This window comes from Micromys minutus (assembly GCF_963924665.1).
Source record: "Micromys minutus genome assembly, chromosome: 13".
In the NCBI taxonomy this organism is placed as follows: Eukaryota; Metazoa; Chordata; class Mammalia; order Rodentia; family Muridae; genus Micromys; species Micromys minutus.
Genome location: NC_137982.1, coordinates 51,498,551 through 51,523,879, shown reverse-complemented (window position 1 = coordinate 51,523,879; position 25,329 = coordinate 51,498,551). Strand labels below are relative to the sequence as shown.

Sequence of the window (25,329 nt, the reverse complement as noted above, 5' to 3'; positions counted from 1 at the left end):
CACACAAACTGTTCTGTGTATCTTCCTGCTCAAAATTTACCCCCACGCAGAGCTGCCAAGGAGGCTGAGGAAAATGTAGTAGAGCAGGCACCTGCCTAAACAAATGAACAAATACAAGCCTGGAGGAGAGGGGACCCATGTTCTCTGGTGTAGGCATTTTGTTACAGGCTATTTCCTATTTAGTGTCCCTGCTCTAATGTCTTTGCATTCAAAGTTGTGGTACTGTAATGTAAATGTGCTGGCAGCCATTCAAAGTTGGCTGCAATTTCCACAAGTAAAGGCTCAGTCTTCCATTTCAGGCGTCAGACCTGAGCAGAGCCATAGGATATGCAAACGTTGGTTTCTGACCAGCTGGTTATAAACCCCGTTCTTATGGTACATTCTAGAGTTGGTAGTTTGTTAATCTATAGAACTCAAAGCTGGTACCATACTGACAACTAGAATTTTATCATGGAGGATGGAATTCAGGAATGGCCAGATAAATCAGGTAAGGCACATGATCAGATCTATGGTTTCTGGGTGGAGTTGGAGCATGTCAGCTCCTGGATGAAGAATGTGAACCCGAAATGATCTCTCAACTTCAGTATCCACAGCATTGTGAATTTTTATTGCATTGGTGTCGAAAACTTTCAAATATTTTGAATTGAATAATCATAAAAACACAACACGGGGCAATCTGCTGGGTGCAACTAAGCCTGTACTTAGAGGACATTTCATAGCATTACGCCATTTTTCTCATTTAAAAAGACCAAATGTATAAAACCACTGCTATGATTCCTTCAGATGTAGGCAAAATTTAAGAAAATGGAAGTAAAATAAATTGATAGTAGTATAACTACATAAAAGTAACTATGAAAAGAAGAATCAGCAGAAGAGAGCAAGAGAAACCAGAGACAAAAACTGACAGCCTGAGTGAAATTACTTGAAAGATCAAAATGAGGGAGAAAAAAACCTAAGAGATAGATTAATATTCTAGAGCTTACATATGTCAAAGGGAACAAAAGTGTATGAACAATTTACATAAATAATATCCATAACAAAAATGCCTAATTCTTCGAGAAGGATATACATTACCAACCTAGACCTAAGACAAGTCTACAATGAATATTATATAAAACATTATATATAAAATGTTATATAAAACATATTTATGCTTTAATTGAATCTATAATACAGAGTGCTGATTGCTTGTCGAGAGCAAGAGGACCTGGGTTCAATTCTCAGCACCCACAGCATCTACAACTCTAGTCCCAGGGGATCTGACATCCTCTTGTGACCTTCATAGGCAACAAACATGCAGGCAGAACACTCTTACTCATACAATTAACTAATTCTTAAGAAACAGAGAATCCAGGATTAGATAGTTCCAATTTTCAATTTCCTTTATTTGATTCAGTTGAGAGATATCGATTTTCTAAAGAATTTTAAGGCAGAAATAATAATTTTAAGACACAAAATTTTCATGATAGTGGAAAAAGAAAATTAGCAGTATATCACTCATGAGATATGACAAAGATATTTCAAATAAAAAAATTATAACTCACATCAGTCATGAATCTGGAAGGGAAAACTCTTAAAATATTTGCAAGTCAAATCCATAATATGATAAAAATGCATACCATGGCTTGAGCACCCATGTTGAGTATTTTTTAATTATACCAAACTACATTAAAAAGAATGAAAGGGGAAAATCACATTGTCATATTTACAGATTCACAGAATGCATTTGACAAAATTCAACACTTCAGTTACACAAAATCCCAGCAAAGGAATTAGGAAATGTTTCTCAGCCTAGCTAATGCAATATTCCAAGGAGAAATACAGAAAAAAGTTTGCTAAAATCAGACCACTAACTGTTTCTGTTAAATGTTTCATACTTAGTACAAGAGAGTAAATAAAGTAGAAAAAGAACATTAAACTACCCTCAGATGCAAGACAGTTGGTAGAACCAACTCATGGTTTCACAGGGCAGTAGATCAACTGTAGTTCTGTACAAGCAGGAAACAATTGGAAAATTAAGTTTAACCCTTCTGGCTGGGATGACCTTCTTATGAGAACACACCTCTCACAAAAGATCATCCTCATCTCTCCCTGGGAAAGAAGAGGAAACAGAAGAGCACGTGCCTGGTGCTGAGTTCTGATTCCCACTGTATGATTGTGACGTGCTTAGGATGCTATCAAATCATCACAAACACAAGTCTGTCGTCCCCTGTCAGCCTACTGAAGGACAAACAAGGCTGACACAGCACATTTTGGGTTTAAAAAAAATCAGTTTAAAACATTCTTACGTATGAGAGCCTCAAACCAAATATTAAAGATTACATTTATCTAAATATGCAAAACCACTTTACATATATATATATAATTCAGTTATATATGTAATTAAATCAGATACATATGTATGTGTGTGTTTGTGTAAATAGACAGCCCGTGTTAATGAGTGCTCCCTTTTGTTTTCTGTGGCTGTGGCCAAACTCGGACTGGGGAGAAAAGGGTTCTTTATATTTTACAAGTTGCGGTCATTGTCAAGGGAAACCAGGGCAGAAACTGAAGCAAGATTGGATAAGTCACTGCTTCCTACCTTGTTCTTCATGTCTTGCTCATCTTACTTTGGGGGCTGGGCCTTCTCACTTCAGGCATGAATCAAGGAATCATTCCATGTGTATTACACACGGGCCAGGCTAATGGAGGCATCTCTCCTGCAGCTAGCTCTTCCCCCATTACCCACACCTGTGTCTAATTGACAAATGCTATGCAGAACAATGGATTAACAGATCCAATATTACTAAGACCAAAGTTCTTTCAAAACTGATTCCAAAATAGTGAATGACTGGAAAGCTGGAGCATTCACTGCCCCATATTACATAATTAGCATTTTATAATACAGAAAGAACCAGACTGTCACTGGCTTATAGTCAGGGAATAAATCAATGCAATCTGATAGTGATTCCAGAAATAAGCCTACATGTGTCCTTGTGTGATGTTCTCCATAGACAACAAAGTAAATAAGTTGGAAAAGACTTTCCACAATGCAAATGCAGCCATTATACAATGGTGAAATTTTGTTCTTATTTATGGGTATGTGTTGGTGTAAATGCATGCCACATGTGTGGTGCCCTTTGAGGCCAATGCCTGACATTTCATCCCCCTACTCTTGGAATTGCTTCACCTGGCATTCTTGTTTTGGATTTCGGTTGTTGGGTTTTTGCTTCTCTTTTGCATTTATGTTTGAGACAGTGTCTCACAGTATAGCACGATTTGGCCTAGAACTCACTCTGTAGCCCAGGTTGACTTTGATCTTTGAGTATTCCTTCTGTTGAAGCCTCCAAGTGCTGTCGTTAAAGGCATGCACTGGTACATCCGGCTGCTCAACTGGTGCTGAGAAAAATTAGAAGATGAACATAAATATGAAACCTCAGGAAAAAACAGTTAAAAGAATGTTGAAACGTTGAGAATCTTTAGGAGTAATATCCTCCCCTCTCTCTTTCTCTGTCTCCCCTCTACACGAGTGTTTGTGTGTGTGTGTGTGTGTGTGTGTGTGTGTGTTTGAGTGTGTATGCATGTATGCATGAGCAAATTCATAGTAAAAGAAACACAGAAATTTTGGGCTGTTTTAACATCTAAGTCAATTTTGTGCCAATTTGTTTAACACACTCACTATTCTCTGACAAGCACATAGGACTTTTTAAGCACACTGTGTTTGTTGGGCAGAGAGAAGAGCAGCTCCTTGCTCATCTTCCTCAACTCAACCAGCTCTCTTCCTGTTTTTGGTCTTCTGACTCAAGGTCACCCTCTATCCAGAAAAACTGTGGCCACAAAAAAAAATTCACAGTCCTGAGAAACACTGGTTTTAGACCCTTGTCTAACTAACTGCTTGTGGCAAAATAGGCTGGACAGGTTACCATCTCTAAGGTACATCTTTTCTTTGAGTGTTTAACAAACCAACACAGGAGCTTTTGAATAGAATAAAGGTATCTGGAAGATGCTCTATCGGGTTCAACTGTAATTAACATAAAAGACAAAGGCACCACCCAAATGATAACCAGTAGCAAAAGGTTAGATTTCTCCCTCTTTTTCTCTTCTTGGACATATACTAGTTGGCACAATAAGAAGTTGACACAATTAAATTTAAAAATAACTACTTCTATTATTTATTCACTATGAGCACAATAAATGAATATTTTTTTCTCTTTTCAACTCATTATTTTATGACACATAGAAACAATCTCAATTTAGTAGAGATTTACATCTGTTAAGCAATATTGTATATTTTAGAGAAAAACAAATGGTTTGAAAAGTAGGTTATCCATAAGGAAAAAAAAAGTGATGCTTTTTTTAACTCTAAATTATATATTATCAGGAAGTCCCTCTGTTTTCTTTACTATTGCTAGATGTCCTGTAAAGTACGACATTTTAAAGTAAAATTTGTTTTCCACACTACTAAAAATACACTCAGTCAATACATTTCAGGCAAAGATCTGGGCACCAATGAAAATTACAGATATAAACTCCCAAACCAAATGGATGTAAAGAACTATGGCTCAAGATGTTAAAAAATTGAAGCCAGTTCCAAGAGTTGCAAAAGTGTTATAAGCTTTAGTTCCACAGGTGACCCAAATGCTTGGTGAGGTGCTCACAGTGAGAGGACACCGTTACACTCCGACATAAACACAGCCAAATATAGATTTGGCATTTCTGTAGCCATCAAAGATTTGATCTGTTTGGGCGAGTCTGCATGAATTTCTGAGGGTCACTTTTCAAAGGAATAAAGAAGGCAGCCACATGGCAGATGTTCCTTATGCACGTTGTCCAGAGATGGCTGAACAGATGCATTGTCCCACTTTTGTCTTAGTTTGTCCACGGAACCAGGGCTCTCTCACCCCTATCACTGGGGCCTGACAGGGTCTGCACATAAATGTATAATGCTCTTGAGAATTTCATCCAGATCCCAGTGCGAAAGAATTCCCCAGACTTCTGTGCTTCCCTGACTTTTTGGTCGTGCGGTTTATGTAGCTATAGAAGTTGTTTCAGTTTTAGTGACATCTAAGGAGACAAAGCGTGGGACTGCACCTGGCTGACGACGGTCAGAGCCTGCATATTCTGTTTGGAAAGCAGAAAAACAATCACTGGCTGTTTGTCACACACAAAGGAGCAAACCTGACAGGCGGCATGGCAACTTTGAAGGCTATGGGTCCTGGGGATTTGATGCGGCAGCCACCGCGCCTGTAGGCTCATACCCAGAACAACAATGCCCAGGCTAAGGGCATCACAAAGAGCCACTGGGTAACTGAGTGTGGTATTTTCTCTTACCTCTTTCATATGGCAATGAAAACACCAAGAAATATATATTTATTAGGTCTAGCTAGTTGTTGACTCTAAAAAGTATTTTTGGCCTGGTAAATAGAGTTCTTTCAACAGGATACACATCTTTCAAGATAAATGTAAAGTAGTTTATTATATAGAAGGCCTATGGTTTTGACCATTGATTTCATTCTAATAAAAAGTCAGCATCTCGTGCCTTGGGAAATAAGGACCTTGTAAGGTTCGTCAGGCTTATACTAAGGTAACACAGTTTCCCTTTCCCTTTGTAGATCTCTCCCCTCTCCATGCTGTTCTGTTCAGCTCTTTCATGGTCTGGCTCAGGCCCCCCTGCTGCTGACCCACAGCCTTTATTCCTTCCAAAAAGTAAATAACACATTGAAATATTTATAAGACAATTGAATAATTAATGCATTTCCGCATCCAGCGCTTTTAGTGATAGGAATTTTCTATTCTAAATTAATTGGAAGGAACAGGAAGCAGTAAAACATTAACCCCCCAACTCCATCCACAGGAAGGCCAGGTCTGCGCGTCACTGTCTAAGCTTTAAGATGAGAATGTGCCAACTGAAGTCTTTAAAATGGGGCTTACACAGAGCACATCCTCAAGGTGACTTTTTCAACCCTAATTAATACTTTTCAGTCTTTCAAAGAACCATGTAATATACAAATAGACCTATTGAGTGGAATCCTGTTGAGGTGTTTTAAAGCTATAAACAGCAGATATTCAATCAATAACATCAGCGAAATGCAAATATTATACTGTCAGCCAATGACAATTGTATCTGTAAACACTTAATAAATGTCTGTCTTTCATATCATTTTCCCATCGCCATTTCTATTTTAAACAATCATAGTATGAGACTCTTAAGGCTATTCTTATTATTCAATAATTAACTACGGGCGATATTCTTGAACCGCATTCTAAAAATACAATAAAAAATCATTATTTGTAGTGAGACATTTAACCAGTCTTAGTCAATGAAGAGGAAATTTCAAAATATTCATGCATATTTCATTTGAAAACGCAGTTCAATGTAAAATCTTGCTTCTTAAAACTTTCTGAAGCAAAATCTAAAAAGTGAAGAGAAGTCCATAAACGTGGTGGTCACCTCATAGAAGCAGGGGGCGGGGAGGGGGCGAAGGGGAGTTAGGATGGGATAGGGGGTTTCTGGAGGGGAAACCAGGAAAGAAGATAACATTTGAAATGTAAATATCCAATAGAAGAAAAAAAAAAGACATAAGGAAAACAACATAAAAAATCTTGGTGGTCAGTTAGCTTCCCGATGATGTACTGAGAGGACCGAACCACAGGGACTTGAGAAAACTGAAACGCTTGCCTCCTTACAGTCCCCTGGGGTACCACAGAGACAATTAGAGATGCGTTCGCACTCCGGAGAAAACTACGCAAAATGAATTATACAAGCGTAGACTTTAACGATCTTAATAAGGGTGCAGGTAAAAGTACGAGGTTGTTTCATGTCACTCTATCTAGACCACACGTTTTCTTAAATTCCCCAACTTAATTCTGACAATTCATCTTTCTTCCCCCAGGGAGACAAAGAAGCTGAATTAGGGCTTCCGTTTTCTCCACTGTGTGACCGGAAGTCGACAATGGTCGCTCAGTCTCAAATAGGTAACTGGAGAATCCGGGCCTGAAAAGTGGGTGGGACTTGCTGGTGTTCAAATGCATGAGCTATGCTGTTCGGAGTCTTCCAGACCAACCTCATTCTACACTCAGGATAAATGTTGGCTTCAGCCTGATCTAGATAATGCTGAAGGGGAATCGATGGGGCATTTTTACAAAGTGAATTCCATAAAGACTCTGCTGCTGGTCAAGGTCAGGTGTTTCTAGGTTCTTAACCTAGAGTTAAAGTAAAAGCCCACAACAAAAGCTTCACTAATAGCAAGGCAATTTAACTTAAAGGAAAGCGTAGAAAAGACCTCTCTGAACATGGATATGTTACAGCTCAGAGTCCCTTTATGTGTTCTAAAAGGAGAGGCCAGGTTCTAAGGGCTATACTTGAAGCACTTCCCTATTGATAACTAAATTAGATCGCATGGTCATTTTTCTACCATGTATCCCACTTCCGAGAACGCTTCTGATGGGATAGAAACTATTGTCCCTTTGACGATTGTTAGGGGAGTGGAATCCCATCCCATGATCCTTTCACAGGATTAGATGTAGCAGATGCAGCTGGAGGAGGTCTGGTTAGAAGAATTGTGCAGAGAGAGGCATGTGTGTGCTCAGGACACACGGGGAGCTAGACTTCTGTGGCCTGAGGGATGGGGACCTTAAGCTATTTTGTGTGTTTTCTTTTTCTTTTTGGAGAGTTTAGATAGCACTTCTTTTTTGTGTATAACATCCAATAACCAAAAAAAAAAAAAAAAACCCAAAACAACAAAAACACAAGCAAATGAGTTCCATTCATAAGGGTAACAACCTCTTACTGAGAAGGAAAGACATTTCTAACCGTTAGAACTGGCTCAATAGTTCGGGTGGAATATTAAATAGCGAAGACCAAACGCTTGAGGGAGGAAGTCCAGTTTATCAGCTCGAACTACTGAACGCATTCTCATGCAAAGTAGCTGCCTCTGAAGATTGTCACCGTGCTCAGCTTAGCCAGTTCCATAGCGAGCTTTTGTCTTTCCACGAGTATCCCAGAAAGTTCTCACTGAGGCTGACCATATGGTTTAGGAAACTGTAAAACTTGGTGATATCTACCGTTCTGTGTTTTGCTTTTTTAGGTTTCATTGATTTCATAGTGGAGCCAACGTTTTCTCTCCTGACAGACTCGACAGAGAAAATAGTTATTCCTCTTATAGAGGAAGCTTCAAAACCAGATTCTTCTAACTATGGAGCAAGCAGGTATAATAGTTTTTCTTTTGCATATATATATATATATATATATATATATATATATATATATATATATATCACCTTCAAGATTTGGAAGAGCTTTACCCAGTAATTAATCTTTTCCTCAAAGATAGGCCTGTTGCAGTAATTATTAGGTAGCAGCGCCACCTAGTGGCGGTATCCTGTAGTGCATACCCTATGCAACTCATCACGGTCCAGTTTAAATGAGAAGACAAGGGTGTAGGTCTGGACGGTCTGGATGGGAGAAGAAGCAGGGAAAGAACCTGGGAGGAGTGAGTAGAAACCAAACCGAAATCAGAATACATCAGCTTAAAAAGAGTCTATTTTAATTTTTTTAAAAAGAGAGACAAAATAACCGAAGCCTCTGAACACCCCAGAAACAGACTATATGAAGTTCAAGAAAAACAAAGGCCAAATTTAAAAAAAAAAAAAAAAATGAAAAAAAAAAATCATTATGCTTAATCTTTACACACCAAGAAAACTTTGACCAATTCCAGGTTACATCTTGTTTTACACGTACTTTATGCTCATTGTAACTAGTAAGATTTTAATGCACACTATCAAACCTTTAAAAAAAATCAAGTACTAACAAAAATGTATTCATATACTTTTATGCAAAAATGTTTTTAAAATCTGTACATTTATCTCTGTTTTTTAAAATAAAGTTGTTCAATTTAAAAAAAGAAAAAGAAAGAAAGAAAAGAAAAGTAAATGGGCAGAAATCTCAGTTACTCTGTGTAATGTTTCTTAGTTTGATGAGCTGTAATCTACTTTCTTAAATAAAAACATGTTAGATATCTTGCTCTCTCTCAAAAAAAAAAAAAATGAAGCCTGTTGGACAGCCCCTGCCCCTTCCATGTAGTAAAGAGGATGTGGGGGGTAACCCCCTGCCGCAGGTTACATCAGGGTCCATGTGACTGTTGGGAATCTCCTGTGGGTCTGTAAACCTGTTTTGTACGGTATGTCGACCTAGCCGTCTTTTGATTTCTCTGGTTGTCAGTGGTAGCTCGTCCACCATGATTGGGTTCCATGTGGCTGACTCTCTGAGGCGGTCCGTGAGCGATGGGACCTATACCCCAGACTACTCTCTGTCGGCTGTGGACCTGAAGAGTTTCAAAAACAACCTGGTGGACATCATTCAGCAGAACAAAGAGAGGTGGAAAGAGTTGGCCGCCCAAGGTACAGTTGTTGATGATGCTGCCATTAAGGAGTCTCTAATTCCTTGATGGTTTGGACTTTCCACTTGATGTGTTTCTTTTATAATATGCACAAACTCTTGCTGTTTTGTGTGTGTGTGTGTGTGTGTGTGTGTGTACGCGCGCGCACAATTTGATCATTCATGAGACAATTGGTCCTGTTGCTAAGCTAAGAAAGGATACTGCTGTTCAGGTTGCCTGAGTTGCCGATGTGTGTGCCAATGGATGGTGGCCATGGAGATGGGCAATAAGGGACAATGGCATGGCGAACTGTGTAAGAACCCCTGCAGTTGTCGATGGGACTGTTAAGCTTGTTCTAGCACCAAGCAAGGTCACTAGCTCTTGCTGTATCTACCCAAGTGTCTAGCATCTTAGTTAAAATGGGGCTGGGAAGATGGCTCTGTAGTAAAGAGTACTTGCTGCTCTTGCTGAGGACCCAGGTTCTGTTTCAATCACGCGTGATTAGCAGCTCATCACATCCTGTAACTTCAGCGCCAGAATCCAGTGATCTCTCTTGGCCTCTGCAGACATCTACAGATACTGTACACACACACACACACACACACACACACACACACACAGAGAGAGAGAGAGAGAGAGAGAGAGAGAGAGAGAGAGAGAGAGAGAGAGATGCATACACACAATTGCAGTAAATAATTTTAAATGGATAAAAGCATTGTGAATTATTGGGTGTCCAGACTAGAAGCCACTGTGTGAACTGGCTGTTAAAGGGACTGTGGCTCCATAATGGGAGGGGCCCGAGTGGGCCTGCTTCGGTCTTCAGGGAGGTCTGCGGTGCTCAGCATGAGCAGAGTGATTGTGCGGATGATTATGAGAAGAGACGAGAAAGGGCCAGGGAGCAGCCTGGCGTGGAAGACCAAACCTTTTCAGGCAGATGCATGGAATGACCATGTAAAACTAAGAGGCGGAACTTGCCTCCCAAGCCAGAAACAAGGAAGCCCGTGAAAGGGGAGAAAGGGGACAGGTGGGAACTCTGTAGGCATGGTGTGAGGGAATGTGGAGGCCAGATCATTTGTCTGCCCCCCCCCCAAAAAAAAAACGGGGACTAAATGTAGGGTTATCTCTCAGATGGCACGTGAATGATTTCAACTAACATTTAACAATGATTTCTCTAACTACATAGCAGAAAATATTATTTTGTTCGGGTTACCAAAAATGTCACGCAGGATCAGAAAGAAGGCAGTTTTCTTCCACCTAGGAGAAAGATGGAAGCGTAGATTAAACTCCACACTGTGAGACAAGAGGGAGACATAAACCAGTGTCAGAGTGTGCGCACAACAGGACAAGCAAGAAGTTAGACTTTGGACGTTTGAAAGGAGAATTTACACGCGTATTGTGCTGGTTTCAATATGCTTAGCTCAGGGAGGGGCACTATTAGGAGGTGTGGCCTTGTTGGAGTAGGTGTGGCCTTGTTGGAGTAGGTGTGGCCTGGTTGGAGTAGGTGTGGCCTGGTTGGAGTAGGTGTGGCCTGGTTGGAGTAGGTGTGGCCTGGTTGGAGTAGGTGTGGCCTGGTTGGAGTAGGTGTGGCCTGGTTGGAGTAGGTGTGGCCTGGTTGGAAGAAGTGTGGCTGTGGGGATGGGCTTTGAGAGAGCTTCTTCCTAGCTGACTGAGGATGTCAGTCCCTCTGCTGGCGGAAGTAAGGTCCAGATGTACAACTCTCAGTTGCTCCTGCACCACGTCAGCCTGGATTCTGGATGCTTCCAGCCTTGATGATGATGGCCTGCTCCTGTGATGACGCTGTGAACCTGCAAGCCAGCCCCAGTTAAATTTTGTTCCTTATATAAGTTGCCTAGGCCATGATGGCTCTTCACAAAGATGGAAACCCTAATTAAGACACATATTTATAAAATTCATAGATGCTAAGTATAATCAGGATAGAGTATACATACATATATGTATATGTATATATGTACACACACAATGTGTGTGCATTGTGTGCGTCATTATACAATATGACTTTAAAAATGTTAAACTCTACATCCTCCTGTATCAAATTCTATCTGTCTCCTTCCAAACACATCCTGGATCTGATCTCTTCTTGCTCCTTCTCTTGTGTGCATCGAATCCATATGTATGTATGTAACATATATACATAATTGTATGTTGTCTTGTCTATTGCTATGACTAAACACTATGATTGAGACAACCTATAAAAGAAAGTTTTGATTTGGCTTATGGTTCCAGAGCTTAGAGTTCACAATGGCAGAACAAAGGAACACCTGATAGCTCACATCTTTGTCTATAACGGTGGACAGAGAAAGGGCACTGGGAGTCGTGTCGGCTTTGGAAACTTCAAAGCTCACTCCATGAAGACATCTCTTCCAACATGCTATACCTCCTAATCCTTCCTAATCAGGTTCACCAACATGGTACAAACATATATGAGCCATTCTCACTTCAACCTGCTACACATGGCTTTTACTGTCATGAAAATACTCAATTTATATGCATTTATAACTATATAGAGTTACTCATCTAGACTGAAGAACACGGCCTTTATGTCAGTCTGTTCTTTCTGTGTCTTATATCTCTACCTTTGCTACACTAGTCAGGAGTTGACAGTTGTCAGGAAGATACGTTACTATGCTTGTAGTGAGGTGGGCATTTGAAAACAGCAAGACAAGTATGTGTGAATTTTGTATCCTGCTACCTTGCTAAATATGTTTATCAGAGGGAGGAGGAGCTTTTTTTACAGCCTTTAATGTGAAAAATCATATCGGCTTTTTTGTGTCCTAACCCTTTATCCCCTTCTCATGTCTAATAGCTCTAGCTGAGATTATATTTAACAGGAGGGAAGAAAGTGGGAATCCTTATTTCTGATTTTACTGCAAATATTTCAGCTTCTTCACTGAGCATAATGTTGGCTGGAGGCTTACAGTGTGTTACTTTTATTGTGCTGTGATAAATCCCCGTCTCCTTGGATCTCCCAGGACTTTTATAATGAAGGGTTATTGGACATACAAGAAGGCCTTTTCTGACTATAATGTGATGATCATGAAGTTTCTGTTTTTGAGTCTGTTAGTGTGTTAGAACATATTTACTGATTTACACATATAGAAATACACTGCTGAGATAAATCCAATTTGGTTGTGATAGATGGTATTTTTGATGTGCTCTTGAATTTGGTTTAATTGTATTTCACTGAGTTTTAGCATCTGTGTTCATCAGGTATATTAATATGCACTTTTATTTTTATGTGTATCTTTGTCTGGTTTAGGTATAAGTATATTGCTGGTTTCATAAAAATCAAACAGAAACAAACACAACTCAATTTCTCTTCCATGGAATAATCTGATAATCAGTGGCTTTAATTCAGACACAAATGGTCTGGCTTCAATATAATGTACCTTTTTCTATTTGTTGAAGCCAACCAATGGATGCCAAAAGGAAAGGAATACACGGAACATCCCCTAATATGTCTTCTCTATCTGAACTTGTGTGCTTTCTGACACTTCAAGGGTAGTTGTTCTCTGACTTCTCATTAGGAATGTGAATACCAGCTACATGACTTTACAGCAGTTCATGTCTCCTTGGAAACCTGTTGGGTTAGAATGCGAGGAACAGACAGGTGGCACCGAGGGAGAGGTAGGCAGTTTAGGGCTGCAGTGTTGATCAGAAATTAGTGAAGTTATATGACCCCAGAGACCAGATCATTTACATTGGAAGTTTGTCAACTTTATACCTTAGAGATGACTACACACACACACACACACACACACACACACACACACACACACACACACACACCACATTTATATTTGTGTGTACCTAAATGTGTATACATGCACATACATTACTTTCATTTCTGTTATCTTTATGAGACTTCAGACTTACACTCAGCATTCTCTATTCTCTTCCCCTCTGTCTTGAATGTTCTTTATCAATCAGAGCAATCTAGTACTGGCTTCAATTTTAATTCATGTAGGTCAAAAAAAAAAAAAAAAAAAAAAAAAAACCTGCTTCCAACAAGGCCTTGCTACCATCCAGCAATGAATTCACGGGTAGATTAGAGTAGGGTTTGGCCAATTATTGAAATGCTTTCAATAGACTGACTCATCTATAACATTAGAACCACTGTGAGGCACTGTTTTCTCAAAAGCTTATCTGCAGACAGTCTAGCCTTTGGGTGAATTCTTGATATCAAAATCATTCACTAATTAAACCTTATGTTTCAAGATACACAGTGAGCTCTTTCATGTGCTGGAAATATGCTCTAATACCATAAGGGCATGCCTGAAAGCATACCTAGCTCTGAATCCTCTATATGCTACATTTTATTCTATGGGTCCGTATTTATCAGGCATTTTAAATTTCTGTTTATTTTGTGTATATGAGCATTTTGACTGCATGTATGCCTATGCACTACATGTGTCCCTTGTTCCTTGGTCATGGTGTCTGTGCACAGACGTAAAACCATAATTAAGACAGTTCTTCAACCACTCTGGTACAGTTAAGTATTAATTTAGCCATGAGGCCGTCATAGTCTGAGCTGCTCTCCATGACTCCTTCCGAACCAAAACTACCTGGGTAATTCTTACACATTACCAAGTCTAAAAACACAGCTCCATTGTCCTCTCAGAAAACACTTTCCAGATAGTTCAGTGACGCAGGTCTCTTCTTAGTCACTGCTAATTTCTCAGCTCCAGCTAGCCGGCATCACTTGTCCCAATAATCCCTTCTATTTGTGACTCTAAAGCCAGAGTCACATGGCCAAAGCTCCAGACTTCTGCAGCTTGCTAGAGCTGGAACACAGCCCACCCTCCACCTCCCTTGTTTTATTGTATTCTCACCAGCTTTGTTTTCCAACTCCTTCACTGGCCAAGCTTGGCAATACTGGAGTTTTCTCTGTAGATTGACCTTGAACTCAGAGATCTGCATGGCTCTGTCTCCTGAGTGCTGGGATCAAAGGTGTGCACCACCATCCCTGAACTTAAGCTTTTTTTCTACACAGAACTTGCTCTATACCATACTAGCCTTGAACTCAGAGGTTTTCTTGCCTGTCTTCTAAGATTAAATGTATGTCCTAACATGTTTGGACCTAAGCTTAGCTGGGTGGGATCTTGCCCCAAAGTTGCTGCTCCCTTAATCTGTTTATCTTCTTGAACGTGGGATTCAGCTCCATTTCACTTCCTAGTGACCCTTCATTACTTTAACCAGACATTTTATATTTTTCCTTTCTCAGCTTGCACCTTTTCACTAAAACACTTCATAAGACTGAACTTTAGTAACCACACAACAGAATTTATACCAGGTTATTTTGAGACTTTCTTTGTCAAGGCAATTAATCTAAATCTCTTCACCTTAGCCTCAGGCAGACTCTTTGGACAATGGCAAAAAGCAGCAGCCATGTTTTCTATGGGAGATGGTCAGACTAGAAATGATTTAGGTCAGAACTGTTCGTCTAGTGGAAAGATGTAAATGAATTAGCTTAAATTAACTTCTAAGAAATTGAGGATTTTTTTCTTCTCTAAGCACAAAAGGCCCCAGGGAAGAAAAAGGGTTAAAAAATGTTTCTGTATACCTGAGTATATATATTAAATGGCAGCATCCTATAGCACAGAGACAATGCCCCAACCAGACACATGTATTAGCAATAAAACCCCTTGACCAGAAAAGGCTTACCTCTTTATGAGCTTTTGGCCAATGAGATCTCTTAAATATTTCAGACCATAGCCAATACTCTTGGTATTGTCCAGAACTCAATAGTAAGACCATGTAAGAAGTTATTGATTTGAAACGTATATAACACTTTATAAAAATGAGGTATTTTGTAATATTAGTCTGGCTCCTGGCCTCTGTGACAAAGTGCTGGAGAAGATAATTTCAGCAAAGAAGGATTTGTTTCAGATGTTCAACCAATGGCTGGTTGAACTTAAAGAATAAGGGGAACGTTACTATTAGTTTCTACACAATTTAAAAAGAAGCTTACCTGCTTCCAGTACACAATGGCATGAGGTAAATAGTGACATTCCCAAAAGATAAACTGGGGATGATTACAGAAGGTGATGAACAAACCAAACCCCAAATGACAAATTTTACAACTGTATATCTGCTTCTGAGGCATACGTTTAATTTGTGCAAAACCCTGTTCCTGTACCCTTAGTGATACGGCCTTTCTTTGGGATGGCTCCTAAAACTTTGCTCAGCATATGGTCCATGTTCCATACATCTTTAACCTTGCAGAGTCTTTAAAGCGTGTTCATCTTCATTCTCACAGCTTCAGACATTATTCATTAAAGGTCAGAATGCAAGAAATTCAACCATGCTCCATACTGTGTGTATTTGCAAAACCTTCACAGTCCTTCCATGGCCCCTAAACCCCTTTATTCTGCATGCCTGCGAAGCATCATGCAGAGATTTGCTGTCAGCTAAGTAGTGCCTAGGATCTCATGGACCATGTCTGCAAAAGTGTCTGTGTACTCAGGTGAACAACCAGGCGAAACATTTCCCTAGGCTGTGGCCCCACTTTCTCCTCAGAGGCTGTTGGCCACCAGCCTGAGAAGACAAGGGAATAGAGGCAGAGAGCAGGCTTCAGATGGCCGTGAGTATGGAGGAATGACCCCTGGAGACCACTGTAGCAAGACAAGTCTTGTTCATTGTTTTGAGGATAAGGTGTACAATGTAAGGGAGAAGGTATATAGGGGCTTTTTTCAGGGACGTGGGTGGAAAGGGTTAATTGTTCCTAGCATCAAGCAATCAGAAAGGACTGATTGGTTCTAATACAGTCCTGAATAATGATGTGAACAAAAAGAGTGGTGTGTGTGTGTGTGTGTGTGTGTGTGTGTGTGTGTATGTTTGTGAGTGTGTATGTGTGTGTATATATGTATGTATGTGAGTGTATGTGTGTATGTATGTCTGTATGTGTGTGTGTGTATGTATGTATGTATGTGTGTATGTGTGTTTGTGTATGTATGTGTGTATGGGTGTGTGTGTGTCTGTGTGTGTGTGTGTTGAGCTACACAGCTTTGCAGAGAGCTCTGTACAAGGTCACTTTTTCAGACAAAGTGTTCAGGGACACTTTCAAGACAGAGGCAGAGACAGGGATGCCCCCGCTGAATAAAGGAGTCCCCCACTTGTCACAGAGCTCCTAAATCCAGCCACCCATGGAGGGATGCTACTGTAACATCAGGGTTCCCCCATACCAGGTAACTGTATGCTAGAAAAGTATTCTACAGTGTTCGATTAATCTTTCAATTAAGCTCAGAGCCTCAAACCTTTGACCTTGGCCAAAGTGTCCACAGGATCTCATTCCTATCTTATTGCCTCAGCACACAGTATTTGGTGATGATGGGTTATTGTTATTATTATTATTAGTTATTGTTAACTATTTTTTCTCTTTTCTTAAATTCTTCTTTTCTCGTAATTTTACAGTACTGAGGATTGGACCTGGGGCCTTGGATACATTACTTCCCCACTTTACCACACGGCTACACTTAAGCTCTTTGGCTTCCTTATAGTTTCAGTTTCTGTATCTCTTTAGCAACGACAACTTCCTTGATGTCCACATTATTATTATTATTATTATTATTATTATTATTATTATTATTATTATTATTATTATTATTATTACTATTATCCTTTTGATTTTCCAAGACAGGGTTTCTCTGGGAAGTCCTGGCTATCCTGGACCTGAGAGGTCTGCCTGCCTTTGCCTTCCTGTTGCTGGGATTAAAGGTGTGCACCACCACTGATCTCAACTGTAAACACTTCCATTCTCTGAGAAAATTTTAAGTTTCCTAATGCTTCAGATTTCCTTGTTTCCAGCTTTCATTGTAACGTGGCTGAAAGCAGCTAGCAATATTTGAACTGTGGGCTAAATGTACCAAACTTTTATCCTTGTTTTAGAGTTTATATCTCAGTGTAGCACAAGGAAAGGCTTTTCTAACACAGTTATAACTTTTCTAACATGGAACCTTCACTCATCTGAACACCATCACAAGGGGTCCTTAAGGACTTTATTCCAGTTGGTATTTTCCCCATCAGAAGCTCTCATTTCTGTGTTCTGCCTACAGTGCTGTGAATCTTCTCTACCTCACAGTTTTGCACTGTTCTAAACTACGCCCTACAAACCAGTGCTTACGGTAAAGGTTCCTAACTCAAGGGTAAGGAAGCCCTGGATGTCAAAGCCATGGATCCCCTTCTCTGATATCAGTTTATTTGTCAGTCAGTGTTTTACACACACACACACACACACACACTTCTGTCTCTCTAAATCTCTATCTGCCTATGTCTGTATCTATAATAAAATTTTTAATAACTTGTTATTTTAGCAATTTTATTCCAAGGACTGTTACAACATTAATGTGGGCTAAGGCAATAGAAATCTGATTACTTCATGCTATCAGGAAGAAAAGACAGGAAGTAGGGAGAACTCAGGACTTTCTAGGGAATGTCCAGTGGACTACTTTCTCCAAGTTGATACTCTCTCCTACTTTTCACTGCCTTCCAATAATGATATCCTACTGTAAATATATCAAGAGGTGACTATAGTAACTGCACCGGGTCCCCCAAAATCCACTTATTTCACCAAATCCCAGCTGTAGTTTTAGACATAAATTCATTCCTGTGGAGTGGGACTTAACCACAATCACTTTATGCCCCGATAACAACTGGCCAAAATAGCCTCCGCTAGCACATCTTACCTGGCTGTTGGTAGTATGAATACGAGGATTGATGATTGTCTTGTGCAGAGCCTTTCAGAACTATGAACGTTTTCCACTGAAGAAGGAACTATGATCTCAGTTTCAGTTTATCTTTCTGGTCCTACAACAAAACTGCGAACCATCTTCATCAATAAGATTTTACAATCTAGCTCTAGTGGAAATTAGAATCAACAGTAGTGACAGTCGCCTTAATTGATTAAGAACATCTCTGATGTGGGCAGTGCACCAAAATGTTCATTTAATAAGCTATAACTTCTGGGAAGAGTTTTGTCTCCCCATCTGGGAAAACTCTGCAGAGAATTTATTTTAGCCTACAGCTTTGTGCATGAGTCTTAGAGAAGATTATGTTTTCAATGTTTATCATCTGCGGGCTACACTGCATGTAAACATTCGTGTCACCTTTGTCATAGCTGGAGTCACAAATATTTTCAAATCATATATAGTGGAACACATTGAAGTTGAACTTGATGTAATTATTACAAAGGTTATATACAGGACAAGCCTGTAGTTCTTGCCATTCTCACAGTTAACGGGAGAGGTGCATGTAGTATCAGTGGATTCCTCTAGTATGCTGATATTATATTGCGGCTTAAATGAAATTCTTATTGACAATATGTATTTTATTTATGAATTTTATTTTGAAAAGCACGTACATTTGATCAGACTAAAAGGATGGGCTGTGTCAGACAGAGAAACGCTCCTTGAGTGGGCTTCAGAATCATTTACATAAACGGTGCTTCACTTGGGAAGCTTACCTAAAATTGTCTTTGAGAGGATGGATGCTCCCAGGTGTTTCATCCTTCCCGAAAAGATGATGTCAAAACTATGTGCCTAAAAGTGACTTACTTATAACGTACCCAAGGTAATTACAAAGTCTTCGGCAACTAAGGATGGATTTAAGAGAATGTGATTTTGATATATGAGGTATTTCATTTTTGCAAATAACCCAGTTTCTATGAAATCACTTGGCAATCTCTCTCTCTCTCTCTCTCTCTCTCTCTCTCTCTCTCTCTCTCTCTCTCTCTCTCTCTCTCTCTCTTTGTGTGTGTGTGTGTGTGGTGTATACTTGAAAATACCAGGTCATCACAATTTGGAAGAAGGATTGCTCTTTTGGTACTACAAAACTATGTACTTGGTCCTAATCCTGCTTTTATAATTGCACTTACAGAATTACTCTCAGATGTCATTTGCACATTATTTTGAAATTTCATTGTTTTTTATTATAATTTTTTATCCGTCTTCCATTTTCCATTACTGATAAGCCTTCACTAGAAATAAAACTATTTGATTCTGTAGACTTCAGTTTCCTTTACCCATTGTAAAAAGTCCACTCTCAAATGAGATAAATATTTATGTTACTTTCTTTTAAGTCTGTCCATTTTTAATCTGTCATTTGTTCTTTTCTAGTAAAGTGTGTTTTGTTATTTTCTTATCTGGTCTTAAATAACAGAATATTAAGTTTGAAGTTGAAACCAAGGCTCCAAGGTGGTAAATGTCAAAGAACACACCAAGCTGTGAGGAGCAATGTCAAAGAAGTTTCAGAACCCTGCTATAAACTTTTCAGTATGAGTTCAAGAAAATAAAATATTAACTTGCTGAATATAGAAACGGACTTATGAAGAAAATTCCAGTAAAGATATCTCTACAGTGGAGAGGTAGAATTACTTCTTCTTATTCCAAATCAATAGAAGAGAGTTTTCCTTGGCAGAGAGAGATTATAGCCTGAGGAACACTGGAAATGGAATCTATACCTGCCTGAGAGAGTGAAGACTTATGGAAGCCAATGGGGAGAGGGTGTATAGGCTGCAGATAATTTTTAAGCACATTATGGGAACAAATGCCTTCCGAGGGCTACGTGGGAACATATTTGAGGGGAACAAGAGCTGAAAATATAACAGCAAGTTTCTGGGAAATTGTAAGGCAGCTGGATGTTCTTGTTCTGACAACAGGCTGGGGTGAAATCTCCAGTGTGGCCCTCAGTGTGCAATATCTGAACAGACCATCCATTCACTTATAAGACACAGTCAGTCCACATACTTGCCTGGTCAAGCAAGAAGCTGTGTGGTACTGGTACTGGTCCAGAAGGCACTGGGTCTCCTTTTATGTTTATCTGAAACTTTATTCAGTTTTTAATGAGTTCTCTTCAACGTCTTAGGAAGCATTGGAATAATTTCCACATTAATGCTTTCCTTATCTTCAGGGTTTATATAAAGCCTGAGTTTATATAAAGCTCTAAGACTATAAATTCTATTAATTTGTTTTGGCAGAGTATTTTATCTGAAACATTACCAGTCTCTCATACTTATTCTAATTGTTTTAAATTCACAACAGCAGCCAATTAGTACAGAGTTAAAGACATTGGCCATTAGGATTTGTTTAAACTTGGTTTCAGTAAAAGAAACATCCAGGAAAATCTCGCAGTCTTTAATAAATGCTTCTCTCCTATATTTTGTCTGTGTTTCCAGACTAAGCTGCAACTTCCAAGGTTAACCAAGCACACAAAGAAGTGGTGTTGTGCTCTGCAAACCCCCGGCTGAAAGGAGAGCACTCTTATCTTTAGAGAAATGCACCACAAAATCCATTAGCAAACCCGGTCTTCAGCGCTGTCTCCCAGGAATGTTATCCCCCCAGCCCGAGCCCACCACCTACAGCCAGTTTTGTCTCACCTGTGTGTTATTTGATGTTTCTAGGAGAACTTGATCTTCACAAGAACTCAGAAGATTTAGATGAAAGACGTGCTGACATGCGTCCATAGGTGTGAACAAACTTTAAGAGTCCAGTTGTTTTAAACACAAGAGGTAATTTAACCTTTGAGACAAGAAACCTATTTTTTTTTACTATTATTTAATTTAAAATTTTATTTTCTACTTATTTACTTTACATCTTGATCGCTTCCTTCCTTATGGTCCCCACTCCCACAGTCCTCCACCATCTTCCTTCCCTTTCTCTTCTGAATGCATGTGGGACCCCCTGGGGATCACCCCCTTACACTTCAAGTCTCTGTGAGGAAAGGCACTTCTCTCTGAGGACAGACAAGATAGCCCCACTAGAAGAACAAATGCCAAGTACAGGCAACAGCTTTGGGGACAGCCTCTGTTCCAGTCGTTCAGGACCCACACGAAGCCAAAGCTGCACATAAGAAACACATAAGAAACCTAATTTCTAAAGTGAATTGCTTATATAACACCCTCAGAGGCAAAGGACTCCATTTAAATATTATTCTATTTTTTTAAAAAGTCTACTATTTTCTCCAACTAAATTTTATCTACTGAAATTACAATTTTGATATAATCATCTGCCAGATTGATAACCCTACTAGTAATGCTATAGAAATATGAAGAATTATTTCTATATATTACAAACATATAGAAACAGGAAGTTTTAACGAGCTGATAAATTAATGTTGGTGCCTATTCAAACACAACTACTGCCTCAGAAGGACACAGGAAGAACAGACAGCTAGAGACATATAGTATATAGTATACATGTCTTAAATTTTACAAAATGCATCTCAAACAAACCACAAGGGCTATAAGGAATGTTCTGTTGCTTCCGTAGCTGGGAAATGGGAAAATGGAGTAAGTCATACCAGACTCTTGAGATGTCATTGACTCTTCAGATGCTGGTTTGAAAGCGTTCAAAGTGACTTAGCATTTAAGGGAAATCTTCACTGTTTGTGCAAAAACTCTTACTTGGGAACATCTTAGATATGTTACCTTAGGGAATCCCATGGTGACTGTAATTCCTGTTTTTGTACATGAAGCTTAGAAATAATGCAACTCACCAATTGGCTTTTCAGCATCTCATGTTCATCTATGTATTTAATTGCTAGAAACCAATATAAGAACTTTCCACACCTATTGTGTATTTTTAGCTCTAGAGATCCTGGTCATTTATGGTGAATCTGAATCTGAATATGCATAATTAAGCAAAACATTTGCAACCCAACATTTATTATATATCAGCACAAAAAGGATAGAAAATGGTTTGGGTCAGCATTTTCTAAATATTTATGGTATAGATTTATAATATTTATGAATATTTTCCCAAAATGTATGTAGGGAATTTAAGTCACTGGTGTGTTTACTGAAATGACTGTTCAGTGTATGGAAAGGATCTACCAGGAATATAAACTGTGCAAAACAGAGGCATAGAACAGAGGCAGAAAGCAATTACAATGTAGATAAACCAGTTGTCATTCATTACCGATCTCTTATTTTTGGCAGAGTGTGTAAGTCCTATATGAAAAGGCCAGTCAGTAGCTGATCCTTATGTAGACTAAATAATATTCCCTATTTTTTTCTCATTTATTTTTAGATAACCAAGCCTGTAGTTTTCATGTGTGACATGTTTTGAAGTCTGCAGTCTACATGGACTGGTTAAACTGAACTAAATACTAAGTGTATGACCCCACACACACTTCATGCTTTTTGGTGAAAAGCTACTCTCAGCGATTTTCAAGAACACAATACATTATTACTTACTATATCTTGGGAACATATCTTTCAAGTTTATTTTTGTGATTTAACTGGAATGTTGTATCTTCTAACTAACATCCCCCAACCCACCTTCCCATCCCTTCTCTGGTCTCATTTTTATTTGATTTTTTTATTTCAGGAAAAATGAAAGCAGCACGAAAAACATGCAGAGACCTTAATTTTCTAAAAAAAAAACAAACATGTTTGGTTCAGGCCTTTTTAGTGGATTCCACTGTAAGGAACAAGAGTCTAAATTTTATTCTTATAGCTGAACAAAGAAATACCTGCAAGCTATCGTTAGGACTCTGGTAATTGTTTTCAGCACTGTTTCCCTCCACGATTTGGTCATCATCAGTCAAGCCCGGGAAACCTTTTAAGACTGAAAGCTGGACACCTTCAAGTCTTCATCATGTTTAGCTTGTGCAAAAGATAGAATGTTTTTCCATGTACTTCTTGAACCATGGTACTCAAGGGTGCCACAACAAAGCAACTGTCAACAACACAAGGACAACCACAAGAAACCACAACGAGAAAATAAACAAGAGTAAAAGGAAAGCAAAACATACTGGTGAAAACCTGCTTAGTGCAATTCTGGACTGGCAAGCCTGTCTTTGAAATGCATGGGAACAAAATGAGTGTCAAAGCTGTCTTCAGAACTTGTTCATGAAGCACCAGCGACAACTGACCAGAAGCGCTGCTGCACAGGGACTGGAGGAACACCTCACGGACCTCCAGCTGAGAAACCACACTGACATCTTCCCCAAGCATTCATTTGGCTTCAGGGCAGTGGAGGGGTCACCCATGTGCAGGTGGTCATATGGCAGGTCTCAGTTTACTGTACGTCCAACATAACATGGAACATCAGCCATTGCAGAAGAAGGGCACTTGAAGGGAAAACAAGTTTCCTTCCGGGATATTGTTCCCACTAGGGCATAAAAATATATTACAGGATGAGGCATAAGTGGTGTGTGTGTGTGTGTGTGTGTGTGTGTGTGTGTATGTGTGTGTGTGCCTCTGTGTGTGTGTGTACTGTAGGTGTGTACACTCATGCTCAGAGGTGTGTATGAATATGAAAACCCATAATTTTCTGTACAGATAATCTTATTTGATGTGACATTTTAATTTTACTGAACGGAAATGAGCTGTACTTTTTAGAGGCCCTGCTTCTTGGCCATGTTTTTGCCTGAGCATGTGTGAAGCCTTTCCTCAACCTGTCGGCCTTTTCTTGTTTTCAGCTAACAGGAATGGTCAAGCCCAGTTAGATGATTTAGCTTTTGCACTGTATTTTGCACAGGGATTGTGAATGCCATGAAAGATGACAATTGGATGGAATGAGTGGAAAGTTACTGTCAATTAAATGATGTGCAGAGAGGCTTGCCCATCCTAATGAGTTGCTTCTTGCACCTGTGTTTCCCCCAGGCCCAGGTTCTACAAGGCTAAGCAATACTTCAGAAACGGGCATGACCAGAAGCTTTTAAGCCTAAGTGGTGAGGTCTTTATGACTCATAACTTAGATCTACTTTAATGTGTAAGCCATATTCTCTATGCATATTTAGTATGCATTGTTGTAATTTAAGATATATTTGTGTGTAGACTATGTAAAATGCCTTTAAGTGTTCTGTGAATTAGATTCCAAGTTATCTTGTTAAATAGCTGAATTGTATCATAGCCACTATAATGTGATGGATATTTTAAATATCAGCAGTAAAGATTTGTCTATAATGTGTTGAGAAGATTAATAGGAATGTGTATCTTAGTAGCCTTTGTCCTTTAAAATGGACATTTTATTTCTATTTATGGAGAACCTGTAACTACTGCTTTTAATGTCTTCTTTTTTTAAAATGAGATATTTACTATCTAGAAAATATTCTGCTTTTGAGTAGAATCGAAGAGTCTAAGAAGTGATTACTATTGTTCCTAATTGAGCCTGTTGTCTTTCTAGGTGAAGCTAGAATCTTTGGAGGGAAGAATAAATTGAATCTCTGCTTCTCTTATGGCAGAGAAAACACATCTATTTTGTTCCTTAATCTCTATGCTTGGTTAATATCAATTAAGATATACACGAATTGATCAGTGTGTGTTTGCTAGCCTAATTGTCCAGGCTATGTGACTTACAGAGCACTGTGACCAACTTTGCTGGGGTAGATGGGGAGGCACACTGCTTCAGAGCTGTCACACTGCCTGGACCATGAATGCTCCTCCTCACCTCCTTCCTTCCTCCTTCTCTCTCCATAGGACAGTGAGGACTCACACTGGAGTGTGCCTCCAAATGTGCAGATATGGTTGTGAGAGACCACACCATGAGGTGGGACTGTTTTTCCATAGGTTGGCTGTGCCTGCTTTGCATTTTGACCCGTGGCTACCCTCTGTACACTTACAAGTTCATTTGCCTTTCATTTAACCAGAACTTTGCTTTTTAACATGACAGCCTCTGATTCTTGTGTTTTTATTATGCTGTAACTCTGTATTTCCTACTACATATGATTGCTAAATAAATCATATTTGATGGAAATTACCCTGACCCATTTAGTATTCATTTCTTTAAGCAGATTGTTGCCAGCTTGGGGAAAGCTGCAGAAACTGGGACTAAACCAAATGAAAAACTGACTTGACTTGTCTGTTCAGAATGTTACCTTTCTCTATAAAGGAAGTGAACCTTGATATAATGATATCATGAGATGCGAATGACTACCTCAAAGACTGGCTTACATATAAACATAGAAATAAGAGTCTTTCCTCTAGGAAGGTAAAGTTTAAAAGACAAGCCATTCC

General features: G+C 39.3%; 1 protein-coding gene across 1 annotated transcript in view; it reads left to right on the top strand.

Moving 5' to 3' along the window:
- Positions 1-25,024, top strand: part of PDE1A (phosphodiesterase 1A) — a 173,190-nt gene extending 148,166 nt beyond the window's left edge. Inside the window, exons 11-15 of the mRNA XM_080927540.1 lie at positions 6,873-6,954; positions 8,067-8,187; positions 9,200-9,378; positions 20,770-20,877; positions 22,697-25,024. Of these exons, the coding sequence (XP_080783666.1) occupies positions 6,873-6,954; positions 8,067-8,187; positions 9,200-9,378; positions 20,770-20,834 (447 nt within the window). The 3' untranslated portion in view covers positions 20,835-20,877; positions 22,697-25,024. The remainder of the gene's footprint in view (positions 1-6,872; positions 6,955-8,066; positions 8,188-9,199; positions 9,379-20,769; positions 20,878-22,696) is intronic.
- Positions 25,025-25,329: the final 305 nt, after the last annotated feature.